The sequence below is a fragment of the Dipodomys merriami genome, unplaced genomic scaffold, assembly GCF_024711535.1.
Source record: "Dipodomys merriami isolate MVZ:Mamm:240054 unplaced genomic scaffold, mDipMer1.0.p SCAF_8, whole genome shotgun sequence".
Lineage (NCBI taxonomy): Eukaryota > Metazoa > Chordata > Mammalia > Rodentia > Heteromyidae > Dipodomys > Dipodomys merriami.
In genome coordinates, this window is record NW_027206401.1 from 5,627,949 (window position 1) to 5,653,603 (window position 25,655).

Consider the following 25,655-nt stretch of genomic DNA (forward strand, 5'->3'; position numbering starts at 1 on the left):
CGCCGACCCGGCCCGGCCGGGGTCTCGAGGCGTGTAGGAGCAAGCCGCGCCCGGGACGCACACCGGGGCCTTCCCGGGAGCCTGGCGCGCGCCCCGCCGCCGCCGCCGCCGCCGCCGCCGCCGCCGCCGGGGCTCAGCAAGCTCGGAGCGGGTGGGGAGGGAGGCGGCCGGAGCGAGGGGCGGGCCACTGAGGTCGGAGGTCGGCGCGAGGCATCATGGGGCGGCAGCCGCCCGTCCGCGCGCTCGTCGGAGCCACCTGCGGCTGCGGCGCGGCCTGGGCGGAGGGATCTAGGCAAAGCGAAGCATGATTGGGCCGCGTCTGCGCGGCGCACACCCGTGCGTGATGCTTCCGCGCGTCAGCTGCCTGGGAGCCGGGCTGGGCCTCACCTCGCGAGGCTCCGCACGTGGAGACGCCGCTGCGTGTCACCGCCGGGCGGGAGCCGCGCGCGCGTCCCCGGGCGGGGCCGGGCCTCCCCGCCGCAGCGGCTCGGGCCGCGGCCCGGCGTCGCGGACGTCTCTGCGGGCGAAGCTTAGGCGGGCTCGCCCCTCTGGGGGGGAGGGGGGGCGCTGCGTCGCCGCAGCTCGCCATGGCGAGGGTTTAGTCGGTTCTGTCAATCGAACTGTCCGCCCGCGCGTCGTCGTCCCGCGCGGGGCCGGGCCGGGCCGGAGCGCTCTGGGCGGTGGTCCTTCCTACCCGGCGGCTCCGGAACTGGAGGGCGGCGACCGACCGGACTGGGATTCGAGGTGAGGAATCGCGGTGCAAAGTGAGTGTGTAACGGGCTCACCGGAGAGGTCGGAGAGGAAAGGTGCCGAAGGGGAGGATGGGAAGAAGTCTCAGAAGGAGAAAGCGCGGGTCCGTAATGAAGAAAGGATGTTTGGCCGGGCGCCCGTGGCTCACTGTCATCCTAGCTACTCAGGAGGCTGAGATCAGAGGATCGCGGTTCAAAGCCAGCCCGGGCAGGAAAGTTCGTGAGACTCTCATCTCCAACAAACCACCAGAAACCCGGAAGTGGTGCTGTGGCTCAAGGGGTAGAGCGCTCGCCTTGAGCTGAAGAGCGCAGGGACAGCGCCCAGGCCCAGAGTTCAAACCCCACAACCGGCCAAACAGAAAAGGAAAGGATGCTGGGCCCCGCCTACCGTGGAAATGCACACTGAAATTACGTTGCCCTCTCGGAATGGAAGGCTGTTGAATCCCTGTGGTGTCACAGAACGATACCTTGCGATTTCTCCTTTAAGCTTCGCCTTGTACCGAAGATGCACCGCCACAAATGGAGTGTATGTAAGACAAGGTTACTCCTTGAAGTGCTGTCACAACAAAAGTGTGGAAATAACCCCAAAAGTGTAAAAAGTTTGTTTTTTTTCCTTTGTCCGTCGTGGGGCTTGAACTCTGGGCCTGGGCACTGTTCCTCAGTTCTGCAGCTCAAGGCGAGTGCTCTACCACTTGAGCCACAGTGCCAATTCCAGTTTTCTGGTGGTTAACTGGAGATAAGACTGGAGATAGGACTTTCCTGCCCAGGCAGGCTTTGAACCATGATCCTCAAATCTCAGCCTCCTGAGTAGCTAGGATAATAGGTGTGAACCACCGGCGCCCTGCCAGCTTTTTAGATATAGACACCCAATGAAGAAAATAATTATGTATTGCTTTGGAAAGAGTCCTTGATTAAGTGAATAAAGCACGGTGCTGAAGTAGATAACACGTTCACTGGGAGAAGGATGTAGAGATTTAATATAGTTGGCTCCCAAGAGAAGGGAGAGAGAGAATGAAGGCAAGACTTGCCTAAATTTAAGGTTTTATTTACTGAAAAAGAAACAAGCCCCAGAGTGGAAAGCAAGTTGAAACATATCAACTTAAGTCAAATTGGTTTCAATTCAAGTGTTTAAACCAGTGATATAGTAATATTATTGCTATGTTTACATTGTAGCACAAGTATTTTAATGTTATTTTGTATAAAGACTTGTCAACAAAGAAGAAAAAATTAGATACATAAAAGACCAAGGAAGTTCAACAGGAAAAAAATAAAAAAATTAAATTCAAAATATTAATTTGGACATGTGATTTTTTTCTTTTGCCTGTCCTGGGGCTTGAACTGAGGGCCTGGGCATTGTCCCTGAGCTTCTTTTGCTCAAGGCCAACACTTTACCACTTGAGCCACAGTGCCACTTCCAACTTTTTCAGTTTATGTGGTACTGAGGAATCGAACCTGGGACTTAATGCATGCTAGGCAAGCACTGTAGCACTGAGCCACATTCCCAGCCCACATATGACTTTTTTTAAAAAAAAGCAATATGCTGGGGTTTGAACTCTGGCCCTTGTGTTTACTAAAGCCTGCCACTTGAGCTGCACTACTATTGTTTCTGTCAGGCTCTCTAGCAAACTTTTTTTTGCCTGGGCTGGACTCAGACTGATCTTGAAGGTCTGAGTACTTAGTTATGGGTGGGAGCCACAGATGGCTTGGTTTATAATTATAATTTGTAAATATTTTTTTAAGTGCTGAGGATTGAATCTGGGTCCATTTATATGCTAGACAAGTGCTTTGCCATGGACACATGATTTTAAAGATTAAGTGTCCTAAAAGGCCTGGATAAGGGGCAAGAGAGGATAACGAAAGAGTATGATCAAAGCATATTATATGCATCTATGAAAATGACATGTTGCTTGTTGCCAGTGGCATACACCTTTAATCCTAGCTACTCAGGAGGCTGAATTTTGAGGATTGCAGTTCGAAGCCAGGAAAACCCATGAAATAATCTCCAATAAACTACTTTGAAAAAGCCAGAAGTGGCGCTGTGGCTCTAGTGCCCAGGCCCTGAGTACAAGCCCCAGGACCAGCAAAAACAAATAGACAAACCAGGTGTTGGTGGCTTACATCATCTGTAATCCTAGCTACTCAGGCAGGTATTCAGGATTCAAAACTAGACTGGGAAAAGTCCATAAGAAGCCAGACGTGGAGGTAAGGTTCAAGTGCTAGAGCATCAGCTTTGAGTGAAAAGACACACAAAAGTGCAAAGCCTTGAGTTCAAGACTAGTGCCAACACACACACAACCAATCATAATGAAACTCATTTTGTACAGTTAAAATATGCTGTTTGAAAAATAAAACTTTTTTTAATGTCCAAGTTCTGTGTACTGAAGGCCTTAGAAGTGACGGTGAACAGCTGTCCCTGCTTGCCAGAAACCGAGGGGTTTTCCAGGGATACTGGACTTTCAGGTTAGAACTTTTCCAGATAAAGCAGGAGTTTTGATCCCCTAGTAGAAATGAGTACCCAGTATCCACATCTTAGCTTCCTAAATTACATTTCCTGCTAAAAATGTTCAGGAATTTTTGGAGAATTAACTGTTTCTACTCTTAGGGGAGATGAGTGATTTTTGTGCTTGAACACAGTAATATTTTGGTTGGGCACACCAACAGGATTTAGGAGAAAAGATAAAACATCCTCGGGGTAGATTTCAGAGTAGAAGTTGGCTAGGAGAGGAAGGGACAAAGGAAAATAAGAGAACTTTGGGGGAGAAATGGATACACTGTATCCTGGTTACCCAGGTGTGCATATCAGAATTCATCAAACAAGCACCAAAATGGACTTCGATCTTTTATGTTTGGGGCTTTTTTTGTCATTGTGAAGAGAGCACATCTTGTAGTGGAGCCATCTGGTGGTCGGTCATCTGAGCCAAAGCTTCAAGCTTAATAGAATAACCTCTAACTTCCAGAAAATACAGGGGAAAGTGTCCTAATCAAACCTACCAATACTAACAAAAGTATTACAGAAAAACTTTGTAAGTCTATAAGCAATAAATATGGATTGAATAGTGGGTGAAGCCTACTGCAGTATCTTAGAATCAATATCCAGTCAGCTTCAACATATCATTTCAAATAAGGTATCAAGTGTAATGGAATTCCTGTCATAACTTTCACCCACTGTTAAGTTACACTTATGTAAAATAAATTGGTCTCTTTCTAATATTTGTCCTATAACTTAAATTCTTTCTACATTGATTTAAGAATCCGTAAGATATGAATAGGAAGCATTTGGCTCATCTAGCTGCCTCAACGAAGTACCATGGACTGAGTGACCTAAGCAACAAACCTCTCAGTTCTGAAGGTGGGGTGAGAGCAGCCGGGCCTTGCCGCTCCTCCCACCTGAGCCGGGGGGGGGGGGGACTGCAGTGCCCTGCTGGGAGCCATGTTCTGGCTGACAGCGCCTTGATTTGGGGTCCTACTATCTTCAGACAAGGGGGTGAATTACCCACTAGTATGAGCCAACTCTCCTCCCTCCCTCCTTACTTCCCTTTCTCTTCCTCCCCTCCCTCTTCTCCCTTCACAAGTTTGCTGTGTTACCCAGGCTAGATTCAAACTCAGCCTCCTGATTACAGGTGCAAAAAAAAAAAAAAACCTGCTTAAAAAAAATGGGGCTGGGAAGGTGGCTCAGTGGTAGAGTGCTTGCCTTGCATGCATGAAGCCCTGAGTTCGATTCCTCAGCACCACATATACAAAAAAAAGCCGGAAGTGGCACTGTGGCTCAAGTGGTAGAGCACTTGCCTGGAGCTGAAGAGCTGAGGGACAGTATCCAGGCCCAGAGTTCAGGCCCCATGACGGGCAGGGAAAAAAAAAAAAAAAACTGCTAAAAAAGATTACAGGTGCGGGGGCTGGGAAGGTGGGTCAGTGATTGAGCACTTGCCTTGCATGCCTGAGGCCCTGGGTTCGATTCCTCAGCACCACATAAGCAAAAAGAAAAAAGCCAGAAGTGGCGCGGTGGCTCAAGTGGTAGAGTACTAGCCTTGAGCAGAGCTGAGGGACAGCGTCCAGGCTCAGAGATCAGGCCCCAGGACCGGACCCCCCCCCCCCCCCCGCCAAAAAAAAAAAAAGATTACAGGTACGGCCACCATACCTAGCTAAAACATGTTTCTTGTCAAGCATAATATTGGGATTTGAGGCAGACAAAATGAGTTTTTTATGTCAAAAAGTATTTTTGGGGGGGATTGTGGGGCCTGAACTCTGGGCCTGGGCACTGTCCCTTAGCTCTTCTGCTCAAGGCTAGCACTCTACCACTTGAGCCACAGCACCACTTCCAGTTTTTTCTGCTTATGTGGTGCTGAGGAATTGAACCCAAGGCCTTAATGCACACAAGGCAAGCACTCTACCACGGAGCCACCTTCCCAGCCCAAAAGAAATCTTTTTTTTTTTTTTTTTTTGGGTCCAGTCGTGGGGCCTGAACTCTGGGCCTGGACACTGTCCCTCAGCTCTTCAGCTCAAGGCTAGCACTCTACCACTTGAGCCACAGTGCCACTTCCGGCTTTTTTCTTTTTTCTTATGTGGGGCTGAGGAATCGAACCCAGGGCCTCGAGCATGCAAGGCAAGCGCTCTACCACTGAGCCACCTTCCCAGCAGAAATCTTTTTTTATGAGTTTGAAAGTACTTCTTTTTTTCAATTGCCTTTGTTAGCCCAGCCTACCAGGTGCCAGCATCACCCCCTATGTTCCTCTTCATGTGACCACTGATGCTGCTCTCCCTATTTCTAACATTATGGCTATGGCCCTGATAATAACCCTTAAGGGTAAGGTTCAAGGAGTAGAGCACCAACCTTGAGCAAGAAATCCAAGCAGGAGCTTAAGGTCCTGAGTTTAAACCAAGCCCCACTACGAGAAAGAGAGAGAGACAGACAGAAAGAGAGAAGGAGAGAAGAGAAAGGAAAGTGAGAAGGAAAGGAAGAGGATTAAAACCTAAAGTTAGGGTGAGTATCATCTTTACCAAATAGTGTTGCTATTCTGTTGCTCAGGTGAACAGCTCTGCCTGGGACCACAAGAAGCCTCTCTAGGATGCTGAGGAAGACTTCCCTTTCTGATAGATGAGAAGTATACAGTCTGGCCGCAAACTCACAACCCTACTGCCTACTTTCTGAGTGCTAGGATTTTAGGTGTGTGCTGCTATGCCCTGCCAGTCCTGCCTTATTGTCTCTTAGTAGACTTAGGAAGGCTGTGATTCTTGGCCACAAGAGCCATTGAACCCTAGGATTACATGATATTGGAAAACCCTGCCGAGAATGCTGACTCAAGGTTGGAAAGTCCCTGGACCACAGCTGACTTCACTGCGTGAGTTTCCAGGCATACCAGTGATTGCTAGTTGTTGGACTTTTTATTAAGTAAAATGGAAAATTCCTCATTTAAAACCACTGTCTATCATGTTTCCTTGTACACATAGCCAAGCATATTCTAACTTACACAGTCAGAAAAGAGCAGCAGTTACATAATGTATAAGCTGAAGAACATGGCAACAGGCCAGCATACTGGGCCACATCTTTTAAAGGTCCGATGGCAGTATGCTCTATTGCTGTGGTTTTTATATTATATTATGACACGCAAAGCCCACATTATTAGCAGTATGATAATGCAAACATTTGAAAACCACTATTTGCTTCCAGAAAACCAAACTTTTATAAGAAGCAGACTCAGCTACATAAAAAATTCAAGGGTAGCTGGGGGCCAGTAGCTCATGCCTGCAATCCTAGCTACTCAGGAGAATGAGATCTCAGGATTGTGGTTCAAAGCCAGCCCAGGCAGGAAAGTCTGTGAGACCCTACCTCCAACTAACAACTAAAAACTGTAAGTAGTTCTGTGGCTCAAAGTGGTAGAGTGCTATCCTTGATTGAAAAAGCTCAAGGATAGCATCCATGCCCTGAATTCAAGCTCTACAACCAACCAAAAAAAAAAAAAAAAAATCAAGGCTGGTGCCTGTGGCTCACACATATAATTCTAACTACTCAGGAGGCTGAGATCTGAGGATTCCAGCTCAAAGCCAGCCTGGGCAGGAAAGTCCATGAGACTCTTAGCTCCAATTAACCACCAGAAAACCAGAAGTAACACTGTGGCTCAAGTGGTAGAGCACTCACCCTGAGCTAAAGGGAAAAAAAGGGGGTAGCAGAGAATTGTATTTCAATATACTAATGCTTGTTAAGTCTGTTTAACCTGATAAACCATAGGTAAAACCTTGTCAGATGGAACACCTTGGTGAAATACCTTGTAATTTTTATTTTTTAGTTTAATTTTTTTTGTCAGTCCTGGGTCTTGAACTCAGGTCCTGGGCACTGTCCCTGAGCTTTTGCTCAAGGCTAGCACTCTTATCACTTTGAGCCACATTGCCACTTCTGGCTTTTTCTGTTTATGTGGTACTGAAGAATCGAACCCAGGGCTTCATGCATGCTAGGCAAGCACTCTACCACTAAGCCACCTTCCCAGCCAACCTTGTAATTTTTAAAAATGAAAATTAAGAAATGAAAACCCATAATCTCACAATACAGTACATTAAAAAATCATATGTTTGCTGGGGGTTTGTAGTTGGATCTAGAGCCAGCATGGTGTCCAAACACAAGACCAAATTGTCCAAGAACCTGCTTCACATGAAGTTCATGTGAAGGGGATTGGATTCAGAAACCAAGAAACAACTAGAAGAGGAAGAAAAGATCATTAGTGAAGAACACTCGTATTTGGATTTGCCAGAGCTTAAAGAGAGGGTTTCATATTCGAATAGCAGAGTTTCTTGTCATGTGAAGATCTTCTCTATGGAAGAAGGTCATTCAGAGGATTTAATCCTGAAGTTGAGAAATTAATGCATCAGATGAATGCTAAGAACAAAGCAGAAGAGGAAGATGAAACAGCTTGATGTGGCCGATGAAGAAATGACCAGAAGATATGAAACCTTGGTGGACACAGTTGGAAAAAAATACCAAGAAGTGGGATCATGCCAATTATGAAGAAGATGAAAATGGAAACATAAAACCAAGAAAAGCAAAGATGTTCTTAAAGCCCTGCGATTAAGCTGAATGCTTTAAAGTAGAGCCCAAGGTATCCTTCAGAAGCAGAATATTTTAGAACTCAACCTTGGCATTTTCTATAGTTTATATTGTAATTTTATTTGTAAAGAAATATATAATTTTGGAAAAAAAGTTACATGCTTATTGACAAATTGCTAATTTTACCACTGAAGATTGCATATCTAAACTACACACTGTCCCTGAGCCCTTCAGCTCAAGGTGAGTGCACTACCACTTGAACCACAGCACCACTTCTGATCTTCTGGTGGTTAATTGGAAATAAGAGTCTCACAGACTTTCCTGTCCAGGTTGGCTTTGAACTGCAATCCTCAGATCTCAGCCTCCTGAGTAAATAGGATAACAGGCATGAGCCACCAGTGCCCAGCACAAATCTAAACTTCTGACAGAAGACTACTGGACTTTGGGTGGATTATTGTTTTAATATTGTCCATGCAGATGCCTTCTGCAAGTACTTGTTAGGAAACCTACAGTCCTACAATCCTAACTACTTGGAGGCGAAGATCTGGGGATGGAATGTCAATGTCTTATCTCAACAGAAAAGTTCACAAGACTCCATTTCAACCAATGTCACATTAGTGAAGAAGCTTAATGACTAGGCACAGTGCCTTGTGCCTGTCATCCCTGTGACTTTGGGAAGCACAGATAGAAAGCTGCAGTCGTAGCCTGGATATAAAGTGATACCCTAGCCAAAAATAACAAGTGCAAAAACAGGCTGGTGTAGTGGCTCAAGTGGTAGAGTACCTGCCCTATAAGCATGAGTTCAGTTCTAATCTCAGTACCACCAAAAAAAGAAGGAAGGAAGGGTCAGAGAGAGGGGGGAGGGGACTCCAATGTGTGGCACTTTGATATTCTGAACTAGAAAAACATTCTCATAACCAAAGAATCTCTGATCTTTCTTTGATCCTCTTTCTCTTCCAAAGCACAGGGACAGGCGTTCCATGATGTTTCCTTTCAGGCACAAAGACCACGCCACCAAAGAAGAGCACAGTTATCTTCAGTCTTCTTTCCCTAGCCAAGAAGGACTTAACATGTCACAGAGAAAGATTTATAGCATACACCAGACCCAGAGAGGTCACTGTGTGTTCTGAGTTGATTCACATCAAGAACTCATGCTTGACTTTTGCCTATAGACTCCACTTACCTTTCTCCTACAAAGACCATTTAGGTGCCAACCAGATGGGACTCCCTTGGAATTTGTATTTTTAAGATTCCTATACTTATGTACTTCAATAAATTTATAATGAGAACTGAGATGCAGTCTAGCTCCATCCTTAGCATGTGTGAAGAACTGAACTCTACTCCTAGAACCAAAAATAAACAATTTGTTATGCATTTCTCTTGCTAACTTATCCTTTATCATGGGGGTATTAGCCATGACCCTTTATGGTGAGTGGGGAAAAAAGCAGCCCTTTTTTTCCCTACAGGAATGTGATAACTTGTTTTTATCCATTGCTCTTTTCTGCTTTTATTAGGCTTCCTTAGATGTTTACCTTAGCCTATTTGTGTCCCCGTTCTCTTGGTGAAATCCTGGTCTCCATCTTTCTTTTTGTTCTGTCCTTCCTCTCCCTCCTTACCCTCCCTTCCCTTCTTCCATTCCCTCCCTCCTTTCCTTTCTTTTGGTGGTATTGGGGTTTAAACTAAAGGCCTCATACTTGTGAGGTTGGCTCTCTACCACCAAGCTATATCTTTACAAAGTGAAGCTTTCAATATTCATTGATCTTTGTATTTGGTCTTTTAACTACAATATAGGGGTGTTTCTTCTTTGATCTTTTCTGTTTTGTGTTCTATAAACCTCTACTTCAATGACCCTCTCTTTCCAAGGTTGGGGAAGTTTTCTGCTATTATTTTCTTCAGTAGGTTATCTATGCCTTCAGTCTGTGTCTCTTCTCTTCCTCCTTTCCCTTCTTCCCTTCCCTTTCCTCTCCCCCTTTCTTCCTCTTCCCCCTTCCCCTTTTCCCCGCCTCCCTCCCATGATTTATAGGTTTAGTATTGAGATTGTATCCTACAGTCTTGTAAATCCATCTATTAGTGATTTTTCAGTATCTAAATGATTGCTCTAATACCTTTCATTTATCTGACATCCTGTTTTCTATTCATCAAACTTTTTTTTCCTCCATTTTTTTATTTTTTTTTATTAATTTTTATTGTGAAAATACTGTATAGAGGGGTTACAATTAGATGGACAAGATAATGAGTACATTTCTTTTTTTTTTTTTGTTTCTGAATCTTTTTTTTTTTTTTTAATTGTATTTTATTTTATTTGAGAACATACTGTACAGGGGGGCTACAATTACATGGGCAGGATAATGCATACATTTCTTACCAAGCATTGCAGCCTCCTCCTTTGTTTACCCTTCACTTCCCTTCCCCGCCTCCCCCCTCCCCCCACCCAATTTTACCCCCCTCCCCCCACCCAATTATACCCCCCTCCCCCCCCCCCACACTGACATTGTAAAGCTGGTTATTCATCAAACTTTTAATGGAGTTTTTCTTCTTTTCAATTTGACCTATTGAGATCTCCTAAGACTACAATTTGATTTTTTAGGATTTCCATGTCAATTGAATTCCTCATTCATATCCTGCATTGCTTCTTCTTTATTTCATCCATCTGTTTCTTTGAATTTTCTTTGAGCTCAGTTATTTGAATCCTTTTGATTCATTCAGCTGCTTATAAATCACCTCCTCCATTTCACTAGTGAGTTGTCATTGTTTTTAAATTTTTTCTTTGAAATTTCTTCCTCTTCACTACCATGTAAATCTTTTATTGTGGAGTTACTGCCTTTTGAACAAGGAGACAAAATAAAAGCTACAGATAGTGGCAGAGGCTCTTTATGCTAGGCAGTTAATGAAGAGCTGAGAAGATCTCTTTTCCAAGAACAATAGCTTTGAAACACCAGTCCACTTTACATTTTTGCCTTCTTCAATTTTTTTTTTTTTTTGGTTGGTTGTGGGGCCTGAACTCTGGGCCTAGGCGCTGTCCCTAAGCTCGTCAGCTCAAGGTTAGCTCTGTACTACTTGAGCCACAGCACCACTTCCAGCTTTTTCTGCTTATGTGGTACTGAAGAATCGAACCCAGGGCCTCATGCTTGTGAGGCAAGCACTCTACCACTGAGCCACCTTCCCAGCCCCCCTTCTTCAATTTTTTGTCTGTAAAAACTAACCATGAATGGTGGCACACAACTATAATCCTGTCACTCAGGAAGATTGTGAAATTTGAAGCAGTAAGACCCTGCCTCAATAACAAACGCCAACCTCCTTTATTTGGCTCAAGGGAATACTCAATGCTTCCATAGTCCCATTAGTAATTTTTTTTTTTTTTGTCGGTCGTGGGGCTTGAACCTGAGCTCTTCAGCTTAAGGCCAGTGCTCTACCACTTGAGCCACAGCGCCACTTCCGGCTTTTTCTGTTTATGTGGTACTGAGGAATTGAACCCAGGGTCTCATGAATGCACTCTACCACTGAGCCACTTTTTTTTTTTTTTTTTTTTTTTGCCAATCCTGGGACCTGAATGCTGGGCCTGGGCACTATCCTAAAGCTCTTCAGCTCAAGGCTAGCACTCTACCACTTAAGCCATAATGCCACGTCCAGCTTTTTCTGCATATGTGGTGCTAAGGAATCAAACCCAGGGCCTCATGTATGCAAGGCAAGCACTCTATCCCTGAGCCACCTTCCCAGCCCAGAAAAACCTTTCTAAAACCTCCATTTTGTTCTGGTTTCCACAGTTCACTGCCAGTGTAATTATACTATAAACTAGGGTGGGAAGAGTCAGATTGGCAGTCAAAGGAAACTCTTAAGAATCTAGGGCTAAAAAAAAAAAAAAGAATCTAGGGCTTCACTGAGGTTTGAGAGACAAATGTATTACAAGGGACAAATGGTCCATGGTCAGAACAGGGGGGTAATAGCAAGCTTCAGGTCCAAAAAGTAATGGCCCATGTTCCATGCAAGATACGAAACAATGCCAATCAGAAATTGAGGAGACAGCAAAAAGTTGGGAAGTTATAGGGGCAGGAGGAGGGGGGAAGTTTCAAAACTTGAACTGCCTACAAACAAGGCAGGGTTAAATTCAATCTTTCAGAGTGTGAGTTCCAGTCCATATTCACTCTTACCTAGACCACAGAAATGGTACTGGTGAGTGAGATGCCAAGTTGGGTGTGTCTTGTCCAGTCATATACACCATTATTTTCCTGTCAGTGAGTTATTTGCTGGCTTCTTCAAGCAAATGTAATATCGACAGTAGGATTTTATGGCAAGGAAACTGCATGAGAACAAGCCATGTATTAAGACAAGCAAAGCTCCTATATTGGGATTTCAGTTGGAGCTGGATGACTTCCGCTTAGGCTGAAGGGAAACAGCAGTGATTGAGAGGGGATCAGGCTACAGGATGGGGTGGCAAAGTTTGGTAATTTGTCCATTAGTCATGAGCATGGTTGCAAAATAGGGGCAAGCAGTCTTCTTTTTGTGTGTGTATGTGTTTTTTAAGCTAACTGGCAGTGATGATTTAACTCGGGAACTTTGAGTTTCTCCTCTTGCTAATATCAGCATCTTGCATAAATGTTCTAGTTGAGGGACTTTAGGTGCCTGAGTTGCTGGGAAAGCAGAAGGGTGGGGTAGGAAAAACAAATTTCTGTTCCGATAGACAACAGGCCAAGTTAATCCTGTATAATGGACAAAAATTTCCTTAAATGCTCAACATGTCTACATACAGAGCTGAGTAAAGTCTGATTCAGTGACAGATATAATATGGAGTCTTTTATCCTGTTTTATCCATCAGATAACTGTAAGCCCTAGAGTCAGTATTCATAGCAAAAGTGGACAAGTTTCTGCAAATTAACCTGGGCAACCAGTACCATAATCTGCATGTCAGACATGCTAGCCAGTAGGAAACGAATAATGTATTGCCCTATTGTGTGACCTCCAAAATTAGTGATTGCCAAGTTAACTGAGAGCAAGTAAGGCTAGCTTATTTAGATCCTTTTATTCACTATAGTTCCCCCTCATCTTTGTGTGTCATTTAGTCAGCCATCTTGAAACTTACTAGATTTTGTTTGATCTAGTCATAGGGGCTTATAATCTGTAAATTCTAGCCTTGTTTACCCAATCTTGTATCTTATGACAAAGTTGCTGAAAGCTTGCTTTTAATGGGTAATGGGTTAAGGGCCCAGAATTTGCCTTTCGTCCCCGGGGTGGCTCTTGCTTCAAGTCACCTTTAAATCATTAAAAGCTTCTATATTTCACCAGCTGTGAGGAATATCCATATAGACAGATGGAAAAAACTGAATTTTTTTGTCACATGTTGTAGCCAATTACTTCCCCTTAAATTTGTCTTTACTCTTTTATTTTTTTTGGGGGGGGGTCGGTCATGGGGCCTGAACTCTGGGCTTGGGTGCTGTCCCTCAGCTCTTTAGCTCAAGGCTAGAGCTCTACCACTTGAGCCACAGCACCACTTCTGGCTTCTTTTTTCTGCTTATGTGGTGCTGAGGAATTGAACCCAGGGCCTCATGCATGAAAGGCAAGCGCTCTACCATTGAGCCACTTTCCCAGCCCAGACTTTACTCTTTTTATATAAGCTTAACACTCCCCCCTCCATAGAAATGGAGGTTTTTCAAATTGCATCTTTTAGGACTTCAACTTTCTGGATAGTAATCTTTCAGGATTTTGATTTTAAGGATCTTGTCCTTTAGGAATTTATAATACAGGTTTTTTTTTTTTAAAAAATATTGTGGGACTCTTAATATTAGGAATTGTGGCAGTGGGAATGGACTTCCGAGATTTTGATCAATGCTGGATATCAGATGTTCTCTTTTAGGTTCCTGCCAAAGTTTTGTGATACAAAGAAAAAGAAAAATAAGAAATGTAGCTAATATCATTCTTTTAATGACCAGTGCTTATGCCCAAGCAGGTGGAAATATTGCTGTTCAGAATATGTCACAAAACTGGTATTTCTCAATTCACTCATTTTCTCTTTAGTTAACAGAATTCATTGTTTTCAGACCAAAAATGTGCAGAGCTAAATCAAATATTCTCTGGCCTCTCTTATGGTTAACTAGAAACTTGTACCTAAGTTTGGGCCCATGAGCACTGAGTAGAATTGACTTAGTAAATCTACTACAAAGGATCTTTAGAAGAATCTCTTTTCCTCCCCACTGCCTGGATAAGCTATAATGGATCATGAGGTTACTCTAAGTCAGAGAAGCAGGCATTCCTGATGGCTTCCCAGGACTGCCATCCCTGCTGTAACTTCTTGTTTCACATATGCTACACACAATAGACTCTCCTATGTTTAAGACTGGCTGGACTTCAGTTACTGGAATAGGAGAATAATTAATAGCCAGCTCAAAATGCTTTCATCTCAATCCACCACTGGTTGCCTCCTCCAATCAACATCTAGACCATGGTGGACCTCAGCATGGCTGTGGAACCATAGGACATTTATGTACGGGAGATGAGCAGTCATGGTGCCTTGATATTGCAGAGGGCACCTGGAGGTGGCTGAAGGAATTTGGAACAAAACTAGTCAAGTGTTTTTCTTTGGGCCACTTGAATGTAGTACTCCTTTCCATCCCACCTAACAACAAGAAAACAAAACATGTTTATTAAGCGTTAATAGAAAAGACCTCAATACGACAAATATCTTTAGTTCCCATACCCCAACTACCTATCAATGCTGGATGCTCCCATACCCCAACTACCTATCAATGCTGGATGCTCCTAGAATTGAGGCAGTATTCTGGCAGGATGCTGCTTTTGGTAGTTATGATACGAGAGATATTCTCTACTCCAATATGTGTTACTTGTTCTAGAGGGCATTTACTAGGGGTCACATTAAATCTCAAAGAATCATCTGTAGAAACAAGAAGTACATTAAACCACTCTGACCAGTCTGTCTCTTATTGAAATGAGGTTTTTAGACACCAGGCCTGAACTCTAGGAGGAGTTTCTTGGATATCACGCAGCCACTTGCCCCCTTATGCCAAATAAAAAGATAAGGTGGGGGCTGGGAAGGTGGCTCAGTGGTAGAGATTCCTCAGCACCACATAAGCAGAAAAAGCTGGAAGTGGTGCTGTGGCTCAAGTGGTAGAGTGTTAACCTTGAGCTGAAGAGCTGAGGAACAGTGCCCAGGCCTACAGTTCAGGCCCCACCAATGACAAAAGAAAAAAAAAGAAAAGATAAGGTGAAGCACGGAGAAAGGTATATTACGTGACAGCCATGAGAAGACCACTTCAGTCTGCCTTCAGCCACCCTCAGGTATACAGACATTGGGAGAACCAGAGGCTGGGCCTGAGAAAGATATGGATGAATAAGAGTTCCAAGTAACACATATGGCCTGATTGACTCTTACTTCTGTCTTTGTCTCTGGGGATGTTATTACTTTACCACCTGAGAGAAGCAAAACAAGTGGGTTGTCTGTACCAAGATTTTGGGCTGGTATCTTCCAGAAAAGAAGTTGGCATTGCCTGTCTGAGGGGTAATTTGCCTTTTGTCACAGATTTTTTTTTTTTCTGGGAGAGAATGGTTTAGATCAAAGAGCACAGACATAAATGTAAAGTGCGTGCGTGTGTGTGTGTGTGTGTGTGTGTGTGTGTGTGTGTGTGTGTGTGTGTGTGTGTGTGTAGTCTCAGCTTTTAGTTGATTCACAGGCTTGGCAATAACATCGTTTAGGTTCATTTTACGTCACGGTTCCATTTTGTTCTCTTGTCCTGTTGTTTCATCCTTCAAACTGTTTTTTTTTTGTTTGTTTGTTTGTTTTGTTTTTTAATGGAGTGCTTGATCTCAGCTACATGTATTTCAACTACCTGGAACTGATGTATTAACCCTTTGAGGATAGCCATTAAACAAGTTTCAACCTGAACTTCTCTGTTTTATTTTTAAACAGTGCTGGGAATTGAACCTAGGCCTTATTCATGCTAGGGCAGTACACTGCTCATTTTGAATTTTCTTCTTCACTCCAACACATACCCGGACTCCATTCTCCTGATGTCTGTAAACGAGTCTTTTTCTTCCAAATTTGACCTTCCATTCCAATTACCCGACGTCTAAGTCAGCCCTGGGTGGAAAGCCAAGGGTGGGTGGGGGCACTAGAAACTCTCCAGCATCTGCTCTATGCTTCCTTTGATATTGGTCTATCCAATAAAGACCCAGATCATGTCACTGGCAGGACAAGGCTTTTAGGGAGAAGCCACACAATTCAGGATTGTTTTTCAAGTGGTCTAGAAACCATTGGCCACTCACAGTTCATTGGACTGTAAGACAGCACAGGAAGTAATTTCCGTTATATGCTCCCGAGCTGGTTCAAAGAAGTCCCTGTGAACCAGACACGCCGCTGACCAGGAAAGTGTGAGCCTGGCGTTCCATCCTGTTCGACTGATCAACTGTGTGCGAGCTGTACGCTCTTCGGGAGAGTTCATTGTCACCCGGAGTCGACGCCACGAATCCCAAGGGCAAATTAAAGACAGTTGGAGGCCGGTTCTGCAGCGCAGCCCGACTTCTCGGTGGCAGCCGGCGGGGCGGGCGGCGGGCGGCGGGCGGGCCCGGAGCCAGCTCGCTGGCAGAGCAAGGTCACCAGGGACAAGAGGGCTCCACGCTCGGCCTGGCCCTACACCTCGCCGGGCGGTCCTGACGAGCAGCTAGGTCCCACCGGCCCCAAGCACGGTCCGGGGGGTCGGAGGGCGAGCTGAGGCCATGCGGACTTTTCCAGTAAAGGACTGGGAGGCGCCCTGGCCGCAGGAGAGCGCGGGAAGCGCGGCCGACCGACCCCGGCTTCTTGTGGAGGCCGGCGGGCGGGGCCGGGGCCGGGGCGGGGCCGGAGGAGGGGCGGGGCCAGGCCAGGGGGCGGGGCTGGGGCGGGGTCTGCGGACCGAACCAACTCCGAGCGGGGGAGGGTCCGACCTTCTTTTGGGAAACGTGCCTGAGCGCCGCCACAAGTTGGCACCGAGATGCCGCGACCGCGGCCAAGCTTGCGGTTCCCTTTCCGGTGTCGTCCGGGCTGGCAGCGTGGGGGCCGCGGCGGGCAGCACACGCCCCGACTTCCCCGCGGTCCCCCCCACGCGTTGGGCGCGGCGGGAAGGGGGCGGGGCGGGGCGGCGCGGTCCTGGCGCGCGGCGCGGACGCCGCGGTTAAGAAGCGCGCCTCGGAGCGGACGGTGGTCAGTGTCCCTGGGAGGCCGCGGGGCGGAAGCGGCGCTATGTGGTACCGGGTGGCGAGCAGGTGAGCGGCGGGCGGCGGCGGGCCTCGGCCCAGACCCTGGGGTGAGGGACGCGTGGCGGCGGCGTTGGCGGGCGCGCGGTTCCGGTCCCGGTCCCGGGCGAGGGCCGGCGGGGGCGGGCCGCGGGCGCCGTGGGCCGCAGGGGACGCCGAGGGGACTGCGCCCGGCGCGCGCGTGCGCGGACGCGGAGCGCTCCCGAGCGGCGGGTGACCCGCCGCCGCCTCTGTCTCCCAGCGCGGGCCGGAGCCTGGGCCCGGCCCTGGGCGCTCTGGGCTCCCGGCAGAAGCACAGCCTCCCGGACCTGCCGTACGACTATGGCGCCCTGGAGCCGCACATCAACGCCCAGATCATGCAGCTGCACCACAGCAAGCACCACTTGGCCTACGTGAACAACCTGAACGCCACCGAGGAGAAGTACCAGGAGGCGCTGGCCAAGGGTAGGTGCCGGGTCCACCCGCAGCGCCGCACACCCCGCGGGTTTCCAGGCACCCAAGGCCGCCCGTGAGCCTTGCGTGGACGGGTGGACAGCCCCTTAGTATCTCAGAGAACAGCGGAGTCGAGCCTCCTGTGACCCCTCGGGAGCGTTGGTGAGCTGTAGGACCGTGCACGACACAAGCTCAGTGTTGCCTGTGTGCGTTTCAAATCCAGCCTTGTTATGTAATGTGCTCTTGGGACTGCCCGGCCTCAAGGTAGGTTTGCCAGCCACTAGCGGGAGCGCTTAGAGGCCTGTCCACTGGCGGCCTGGGTCACACAAGTGCCCTTGGGTGGCGTCCGAAGTGGGCTGAGTTGTGGCTGTAAGCAACTCAGTGCCTTGGTGCCTGGGCAGCAAGTGGGAGAGGCAGGTGCTCTCCCCCTCCCCCCCAATCTGGTGCATTGCAGGCAATGGTCACTGGGACAGTGAGAGGGAAGGGGAGTGCTGGGCGTTTCCCACAGTCCTGGGAATAGTTGGGATCCCAGCCTCGAACTTGGAGATGCCCACTGTTTGCTCTGAGCTGCCCCTTGCAAGGGGATTTACTCTGTGTGGGAGAGGTAGAGAGGCAGGAGTTAGCATTGTGATAATCTTTTAGCGAGTTGTGGAACACGTCTGGCCCCTTTAGACTTGACACACTTCTTGATTTAACTTAGGGGTCAAAGTTCACAAGGAAAAGTACCATTTTGTAGGAAAACAGATATTGGTAATTCAATTACAATATAATATAGAGCTCACTTTTTTTTTTTTGTCGGTCGTGGGGCTTGAACTCTGGGCTTGGGCGCTGTCCTTGTGCTCTTCAGCTCAAGGCAAGCGCTCTACCGCTTGAGCCACAGAACCACTTCCTGTTTTCTAGTGGTTTATTGGAGATAAGAGTCTCACGAACTTTCCTGCCGAGGCTGGCTTTGAACCGTGATCCTCAGATCGCAGCCTCCTGAATAGCTAGGATTACAGGCGTGAGTCACCGGCTCCCAGCTTTTTTTTTTTTTGCAGTCGTGGGGCCTGAACTCTGGGCCTGGGCACTGCCCCTCAGCTCTTCAGCTCAAGGCTAGCACTCTACCACTTGAGCCATAGTGCCACTTCTGGCTTTTTTTGCTTATGTGGTACTGAAGAATCGAACCCAGGGCCTCAGGCATGCAAGGCAAGCACTCTACCACTGAGCTACCTTCCCAGCCCTAACTTTTTTTTTTTTTTTAAGAGCTCACAACTAGTAGTATGTGGACTTATGTTTGTACCTCAGAAGGGAGATGTATAAGGGAATTAGATGTTTTAATGTCTATGCAAAATTGTATATTGTCCTTTTAATCCGTTAGCAGTGTGCACAAGAAAATAATTGATAGCCGTGCTTGAGTCTGTATTGCTTCGTAAGCCACATAGTAGGACTTTTTGTTTTTTTAAAGGTTTGTTTACTGAATTTCAGGCACGTGAAATTTAGAGGTTTTCTTAGACAGTGACTAGGGACATCTAGTGGAAGCATGTGGTATTTCAGCAGGATTGTATCTAGGTAAATGGCTAAGCAAGTAGAAGAGGAAGTTACCACATTCTGGAACATTTACTTGCAAGAATCAGATGAATCTTGATACGGGAAAAGGCTCTCATTCAGTAAACAAATGTTTGAAGGATGTGGTCATGGTGATGCTGGGGAATATCTAGTTGTGAAAGTATTTCCTGCAAGACAACATCTGACACCTGGGAACTCTGCTCAGTACTGGAAAAGCTCAACTGGGGGCGTGGCTCTGCTGAAAAAAAGTGAAAACATCTTAATCTCAGTTCTTGTGGCCTGAGAAACACTTTATTTAATGAGAGCCAATGGAACAAAATCCTTACATTTTATTATAATAATACTCCATTGCTTATTTGTACGAGTACCTGTAGAGCCACCTTTTATTTCAAAATTATATTTTTGAAATTAGTCAAAGGTTAAAATTTCCTATTTAAAACTTGTGGGAAAAAGAAATGTACAAGCAAAATAGCATCATGATTCCATCACACGTACTTTACTAACATAATTTAGTCAACTTTTAGTTAGAAGTTGTTAACTTTTTTCCTTTTTTGGGAGGAATCTTTTTAGGGAATCCAACCCAGAGCTTCATTGAGCTGGAAAAGTGTTCTACTCCTGAGCTATATCACTAGCTCTTTTTTTGGGGTCAGTCATGGGGCCTGAAATCTGGGCCTACGCGCGCTGTCCCTCAGTTCTTCAGCTCAAGGCTAGCACTCTACCATTTGAGCCACAGTGCCACTTCTGGCTTTTTTTATTTTATTTTATTTTATTTTTTATTGTAAAGATACTATACAGAGGGTTACAGTCACATGAGCAAGGTAAGGAGTACACTTCCCATTGAGCATTGTTACCCCCTCCATTGTTTTCAACTTCTGGCTTTTTTTTTTTTTTTTTCTGCTTATATGGCGCTGAGGAATCAAACCCAGGGCCACATGCATGCAAGTCAAGCCTTCTACCATTGAGCCACCTTCCCAGCCCCTCTTCTTCTTCTTCTTTTTTTTTTTTTTTAAATAAAAAGAGGTTTTCTCTTTGAGACAGAGTCTCAGGTTGCTTTGGCTGGCCTTGTGGACTTTCCTGCCCCATCTTGCCTAAGCCTCTGAGTAGCTGAAATTACAGGTGTGCCTCATCACACTCAGCCTTAACTTTAACTTTATTGTATTTGAGGAAATAAAACTTGAACTGAAACCAAAGAAAATGTTGAATTTCAGAGGTGTTTCTCGCACCCTCCCCCGCCCCCCTGTAAACTCAGGGTCTAGGCACTGTCCCTGAGTTCTTTTGCTCAAGGCTATTGCTCTGCACTTTGAGCCACAGCTCCGCTTGCAGCTTTTTGGTGGTTAATCAGAGATAAGAGTCTCATGGATTTTCCTGCTTGGACTGGCTTCAAACCCCAGTCCTCAGATTTCAGCCTCTTAAGCAGTTAGGATTACAGGCATAAGCCAGTGGTGCCTGCCATAAGAACAAGAATTTAAAAAAAAATATGTGTGCCTTTTACATTTCAGGAGATGTGACGGCCCAGGTAGCTCTTCAGCCTGCCCTGAAGTTCAATGGTGGGGGCCATATCAATCACAGCATTTTCTGGACAAACCTCAGCCCTAATGGTGGTGGAGAACCTAAAGGTTGGTATATGCTTATGCCACCAAGTCTGTTTTTGTGCACAGTAGGATTTTCTTTTTCTTGTTGGTCCCTGAGCCCAAGGTCTCATGCATGCCAAGCATGTATTTGCTATTGAGTTATACTCTCAGGAAATAGCTGATTTTCTTTTCTTTCCTTTTTTTTTTTTTCCAGTTTACATATAGTTATTTATAGTTTGATTTACAAAATATGCTCAGTGTGCATACTTGCATAGTAAAAGAATGAATCCTGAGTCAAGCGCCAGTGGCTCACGCCTATAATCCTAGCTACTCAGGAGGCTGAGTTTTGAGGATCTCGATTCAAAGCCATCCTGGGCAGGAAAGTCCATGAGACTCTTATCTCCAATAAAACCACTAGAAAACCGGAAGTGGTGCTGTGGCTTAAGTGGTAGAGCGCTCGCCTTGGGCTGAAGAGCGCAGGGACAGCGCCCAAGCCCAGAGTTCAAGCCCCACAACCAACCAAAAAAAGAATGAATCCTGAAGGGAATTTTCAGCTAAAGATGAAGTTTGGGCTGAACTCAAGTTCAGCCACTCTTTGTTGAAACATACATATTGTTGAATTGGATATATTTTGTCTATGCAAAAGCTATGTAAATGTGCCTTTTATTAAAACAAAATGTAAAGTGAAGGATGAAAATACAGGTTTTTAACTTCAATTTGATTCTATCTTTAAAATTTTTTTATTGTGAAAATACCATATAGAGGAGTTACAATTACATGGGCAAGATAATGAGTACATTTCTTATCAAGCATTGTTGCCTCCTCCTTTGTTTCCCCTTCCCACTCCCACCCCCACCCCCGTCCACCCCCCTAAAATTTTTTTATTTTAAAGGTGATGTACAGAGGAGTTATAGTTACGTAAGTCAGGTAAAGAGTACATTTCTTTTTGGACGATGTCAGCCCTTTCCTCGCTCTCCCAATTTTTCCCCTCCCATCCCTTACCCATAAGTTGTATAGATCATTTTCATCATAGTGCCTGGTGAATACCATTGATGATGATGCTTCCTGATGTATATAATATTTTATAATTGTTTATATCTGGTGTGTGTGTATATATATATATATATATATATATATATATATATTTTTTTTTTTTTTTTTTTTTTTCAATAGGGGAGCTGTTAGAAGCCATCAAGCGTGACTTTGGCTCTTTTGAGAAGTTTAAGGAGAAGCTGACGGCGGTGTCTGTTGGTGTCCAAGGCTCAGGGTGGGGTTGGCTTGGCTTCAATAAGGAGCGGGGACAGCTCCAGATTGCTGCGTGTTCAAATCAGGATCCACTGCAAGGAACGACAGGTTTCCTCAATATTTTATAAAATAAGCATGTATAATTTTGTAGATCATTCACCCTTGTTTGTTCTATAGAGAATTAGTGTCCATTCAAACAACCATGTGCTTAAAAAACTAAAGCTTGCTGGGAGCGTGCGTGTGGCTTATGCCAGTAGAGGCTCCGATCTGAAGGGTTCTGCTTAAGGTGAGCCTTGGCAGAAAATCCCACAAGACTTTGTTTCTACAACAGGATCCAGAAAGCTGGGCTTAGGGGCATGACTCAAGTGGTGTCTCGCCAGCCAAACAAGTAAACCAAATGAAGCATGATACCCTGAGTTCAAACCCCAGAATAAGCAAAAAATCCCCAAACAATAAAAATACCAGCCAACCAAAAACCCTAAAGCCTATAGTAGATAAATAGCAAGATAAAGAGGAAGAATCTATAAATTGAGACTGACTTTGGAACCTGTGATTTTCTCTCTATTCTGCTGAACATTTATGTTAAGCTGGGATCAGAACTCAGGTCCCCAGACTCCTGCCTTCCTGCGTTTCTTTGGTATATGAAGCTATTTGATTTTGAAATGTTAGCCTAGGATCAGCAAATTCCCATGATCCTAATTGAATTTGAAACTTTAAAAAAAATGTCGCTGAAGCCAGGTACTGATAGCTCATGCTTAATTAAGTCTTAGATACTCAGGAGGCTGAGATTAGAGGTTCAAGGTTCAAAGCCAGCCCAGGCAGATGAACCTGAGAGCCTCTTATCTATAACTAGCCAGCAACAAGTCAGAAATGGAAGTGTGGATTAAGTGGTAGAGCACCAGTCTTGAGGGAAAAAGCCAAATGGGTGTAGGTCTTGAGTTCAAGCCTCAATACTGGCACAAAAGAATTTCCTTTCTTTTTTTTTTTTCCTGTCATGGGGCCTGAACTGGGCCTGGGTGCTGTCTCTCAGCTCTTCATCTTAAGGTTAGCACTCTACCACTTGAGCCACAGCACCACTTCCAGCTTTTTCTGCGTATGTGGTATGGAGGATTCAAACCCAAGACCTCATGTATGGTAGGCAAGCACTCTACCGCTGAGCCACCTTCCTAGTCCGAATTTCCATTCTTAAGCAGATTTCCAATTATGTAAGAAACAAATTCTTTTGTAAAGGGTAACTTTGTGTGTAGAGTAATAAAAGTTGAGAGAGACAAATTCATGTTTTGCTCTTTTCCCTTTCTATCTGACAGGCCTTATTCCACTGTTGGGAATTGATGTGTGGGAACATGCTTACTACCTGCAGTATAAAAACGTCAGACCTGACTACCTGAAGGCCATCTGGAATGTAATCAACTGGGAGAATGTAGCTCAGAGATACATGGCTTGCAAAAAGTAAAACACGATCATTGTATTGAATGTGTCAAGTTCTTTATGACTATTTTTGTAGTAGAGTATGAAATACACTAATAAATATTATAGTATTTGTTAATGTTGCTTATCCACATTTTGATTAATGTTATACATAATTTCATATTTTAAAATTGCATTATTACTCCACTCTTTGAGAATGTAAAAGCTCTGTAATTTAGTCTTGACTGAACACTTTCTTGAGAGCCATTATTGAGAGGAGGTTATAGGTGTCATCATAAAACCATCAAACCTTTTCCACCCTTGTATTTTGAAGCCTGTAAAGAAGCCTTCCTATTCCTATTATTGTGTTGCAGTTTTACAAAGTCCAGTCTTTTGCCTAAGTTGTTTAGCAGTGATGTAGAAAATGGAGCATTTCCCCTCTCTTTTAAGAATTGTCCTTTTTACTAGAGATCCCTGGTCCTGCTAGGGCTGGACGTCACCATGGCCTTCATTTATGGTCATGTGTACCCATGGTAACACAATTTTGCCACTTAAAAAAAATGTAACGGGCTGGGGAGGTCACTTAGTTGTAGAGCTCTTGCCTGACATGTGCAAGGCCATGGGTTCTATCCCCAGTACCACAGAACAAACCAATCCTTCAGAACCTGAGTGCTAATTGAGAGGAGATAATTGTGTGACTGGATTTTTCTGTAAGCAGAAATACAAAAAGCTTTAATAGGAAGCTTGCTCTCAAACATAGAAGGATATGCGAAATAGAAGTGTTCAGAGTGGGCAGATTTGGGCACACTTAAGTGCTTTCCCTTCGTTCAGTCTTCTCAGTGTACCTCTCATGAGAGCTGGGCCCTGGGCTGGATGAGGTGGCATCTGGTAGAGGCAAATTGATCTTGGGATGGGGTCCAGTAGTGTGTCTCCTTGAGAAGTGTTTGCTTTCAAAGACATTTTCACTTATTCTGTACTTTGTGATTTTTTTTTTGTTGTTTTGTGTATAGCCTCTACACCATCTTTATGTTGTTTTTCAATAAAGGGAACATTCTTCCCCCAGTAAGTGATTCAGCAATTAAGATGTGCCTGTGTCGTTTTTACATGTGTACTACCACTGTGTAGCAGGGACTCCACTGTGTGGCTCAGCATTTCCTCATGTCTCATCATCTCAATTACCTTTAAGAGCTGAATAATATTCTATCAATTGGATATTTCCTGACTTATTTTATAGTTCTAAAAATCTCATTTATTTCATTTTTTTTGGGGGGGGGGTCCGGTCGTGGGGCCTGAACTCTGGGCTTGGGCACTGTCCCTCAGTTCTTTAGCTCAAGGCTAGCTCTCTACCACTTGAGCCAGAGCACCACTTCTGGCTTTTTTCTTTTATTTGCTTATGTGGTGCTGAGGAATTGAACCCAGGGCCTCTAGCATGCAAGGCAAGCGCTCTACCACTGAGCCACCTTCCCAGCCCTCTCATTTATTTCTAAAAGTTACTTTAGGATGGTAGTGACAGCTCTGTGCACTTACCTTATTAAACCTTTATACCTCCTTTCTGGCCCCAAACCAAAGGGCCCTAGATCTTCCCACTGCCCAAATAGGAGACATCTGTGTATGCTGGGGTGAAGAGTGTTGCTACTATGTTAACGTATTGGCTAAAGTAAAACCAAATATTCAGAACGGAGGAAAAGATGACTAAATTTGCTAGATTCTCTGGGGAAGAGAAAAAAATGGCTTCTGGGCCTCTTCCCTGCCACTCCTCGGTCCTGTAACTGCTCTACTAATGCCGGCAATGTTCTTGTTTTGTTTTGTTTTGTTATTTTTTTGTCGGTCCTGGGGCTTGAACTCTGGGCTTGGGAGCTATCCCTCAGCTCTTCAGCTCGAGGCCAGTGCTCTACCACTTGAGGCAGAGTGCCACTTCCGGTTTTCTGAGTGGATTATTGGAGATGAGAATCTCTTGGAGTTTCCAGCCTGGGCTGGCTTTGAACTGCAATCCTCAGAACTCAGGCTCCTGAGTAGCTAGGATTACAGGTGTGAGCCACCTGGGCCCAGCTAAGTCCCCATTTTAGTAACCCTGACCCATTCTGTTCTTTTCCTTCCTTCCTTTCTTCTTTCCTTCATTCTTTCCTCCCTTCCTCCATCACTCCCTCCATCCCTCCCTCCCTGCGTCCATGTCTTTCTTTCTCTTTCTTTCTTTCTTTCTTTCTTTCTTTTCTTTCTTTCTTTCTTTCTTTCTTTCTTTCTTTCTTTCTTTCTTTCTTTCTTTCTTTCTTTCTTTCTTTCTTTCTGTGTCTCTCTTTCTTCTTTCTTTTTTCTATCCTGTCTTTTGCCTATTCTTCCATCTCTCAATCCTTCATTCCTTTATTCCTTCATTCCCTCCTCCTTCCCTCCCTTTTTCTTTCTTCTTTCTTGCTTTCTTTGCTTCTTTCTTTCTGTGTC

General features: G+C 45.2%; 1 protein-coding gene and 1 pseudogene across 1 annotated transcript; both read left to right on the forward strand.

Annotated features, from left to right (window-relative positions):
* The first annotated feature begins 191 nt into the window (after positions 1-191).
* LOC138819164 (M-phase phosphoprotein 6 pseudogene) lies at positions 192-9,075 on the forward strand (annotated as a pseudogene).
* Positions 9,076-16,920: 7,845 nt separating this feature from the next.
* On the forward strand, positions 16,921-24,297 carry Sod2 (superoxide dismutase 2). The gene is made up of 5 exons (XM_070010797.1): positions 16,921-17,028; positions 17,261-17,463; positions 20,496-20,612; positions 21,741-21,920; positions 23,120-24,297. The coding sequence occupies exons 1-5, from the start codon at positions 17,006-17,008 to the stop codon at positions 23,263-23,265; spliced, it is 669 nt and encodes a 222-aa protein (XP_069866898.1). The 5' UTR covers positions 16,921-17,005; the 3' UTR covers positions 23,266-24,297.
* The last annotated feature ends 1,358 nt before the right edge of the window (positions 24,298-25,655 follow it).

What these genes read in the sequence shown, in the direction of transcription:
- Sod2 (XM_070010797.1), top strand. Translation starts at nt 17,006, where the DNA reads ATGTGGTACCGGGTGGCGAGCAG. An exon ending in TGGTACCGGGTGGCGAGCAG is followed by an intron (nt 17,029 to 17,260) that starts GTGAGCGGCGGG and finishes TCTGTCTCCCAG; the next exon opens with CGCGGGCCGGAGCCTGGGCC. An exon ending in TGGTGGTGGAGAACCTAAAG is followed by an intron (nt 20,613 to 21,740) that starts GTTGGTATATGC and finishes TTTTTTCAATAG; the next exon opens with GGGAGCTGTTAGAAGCCATC.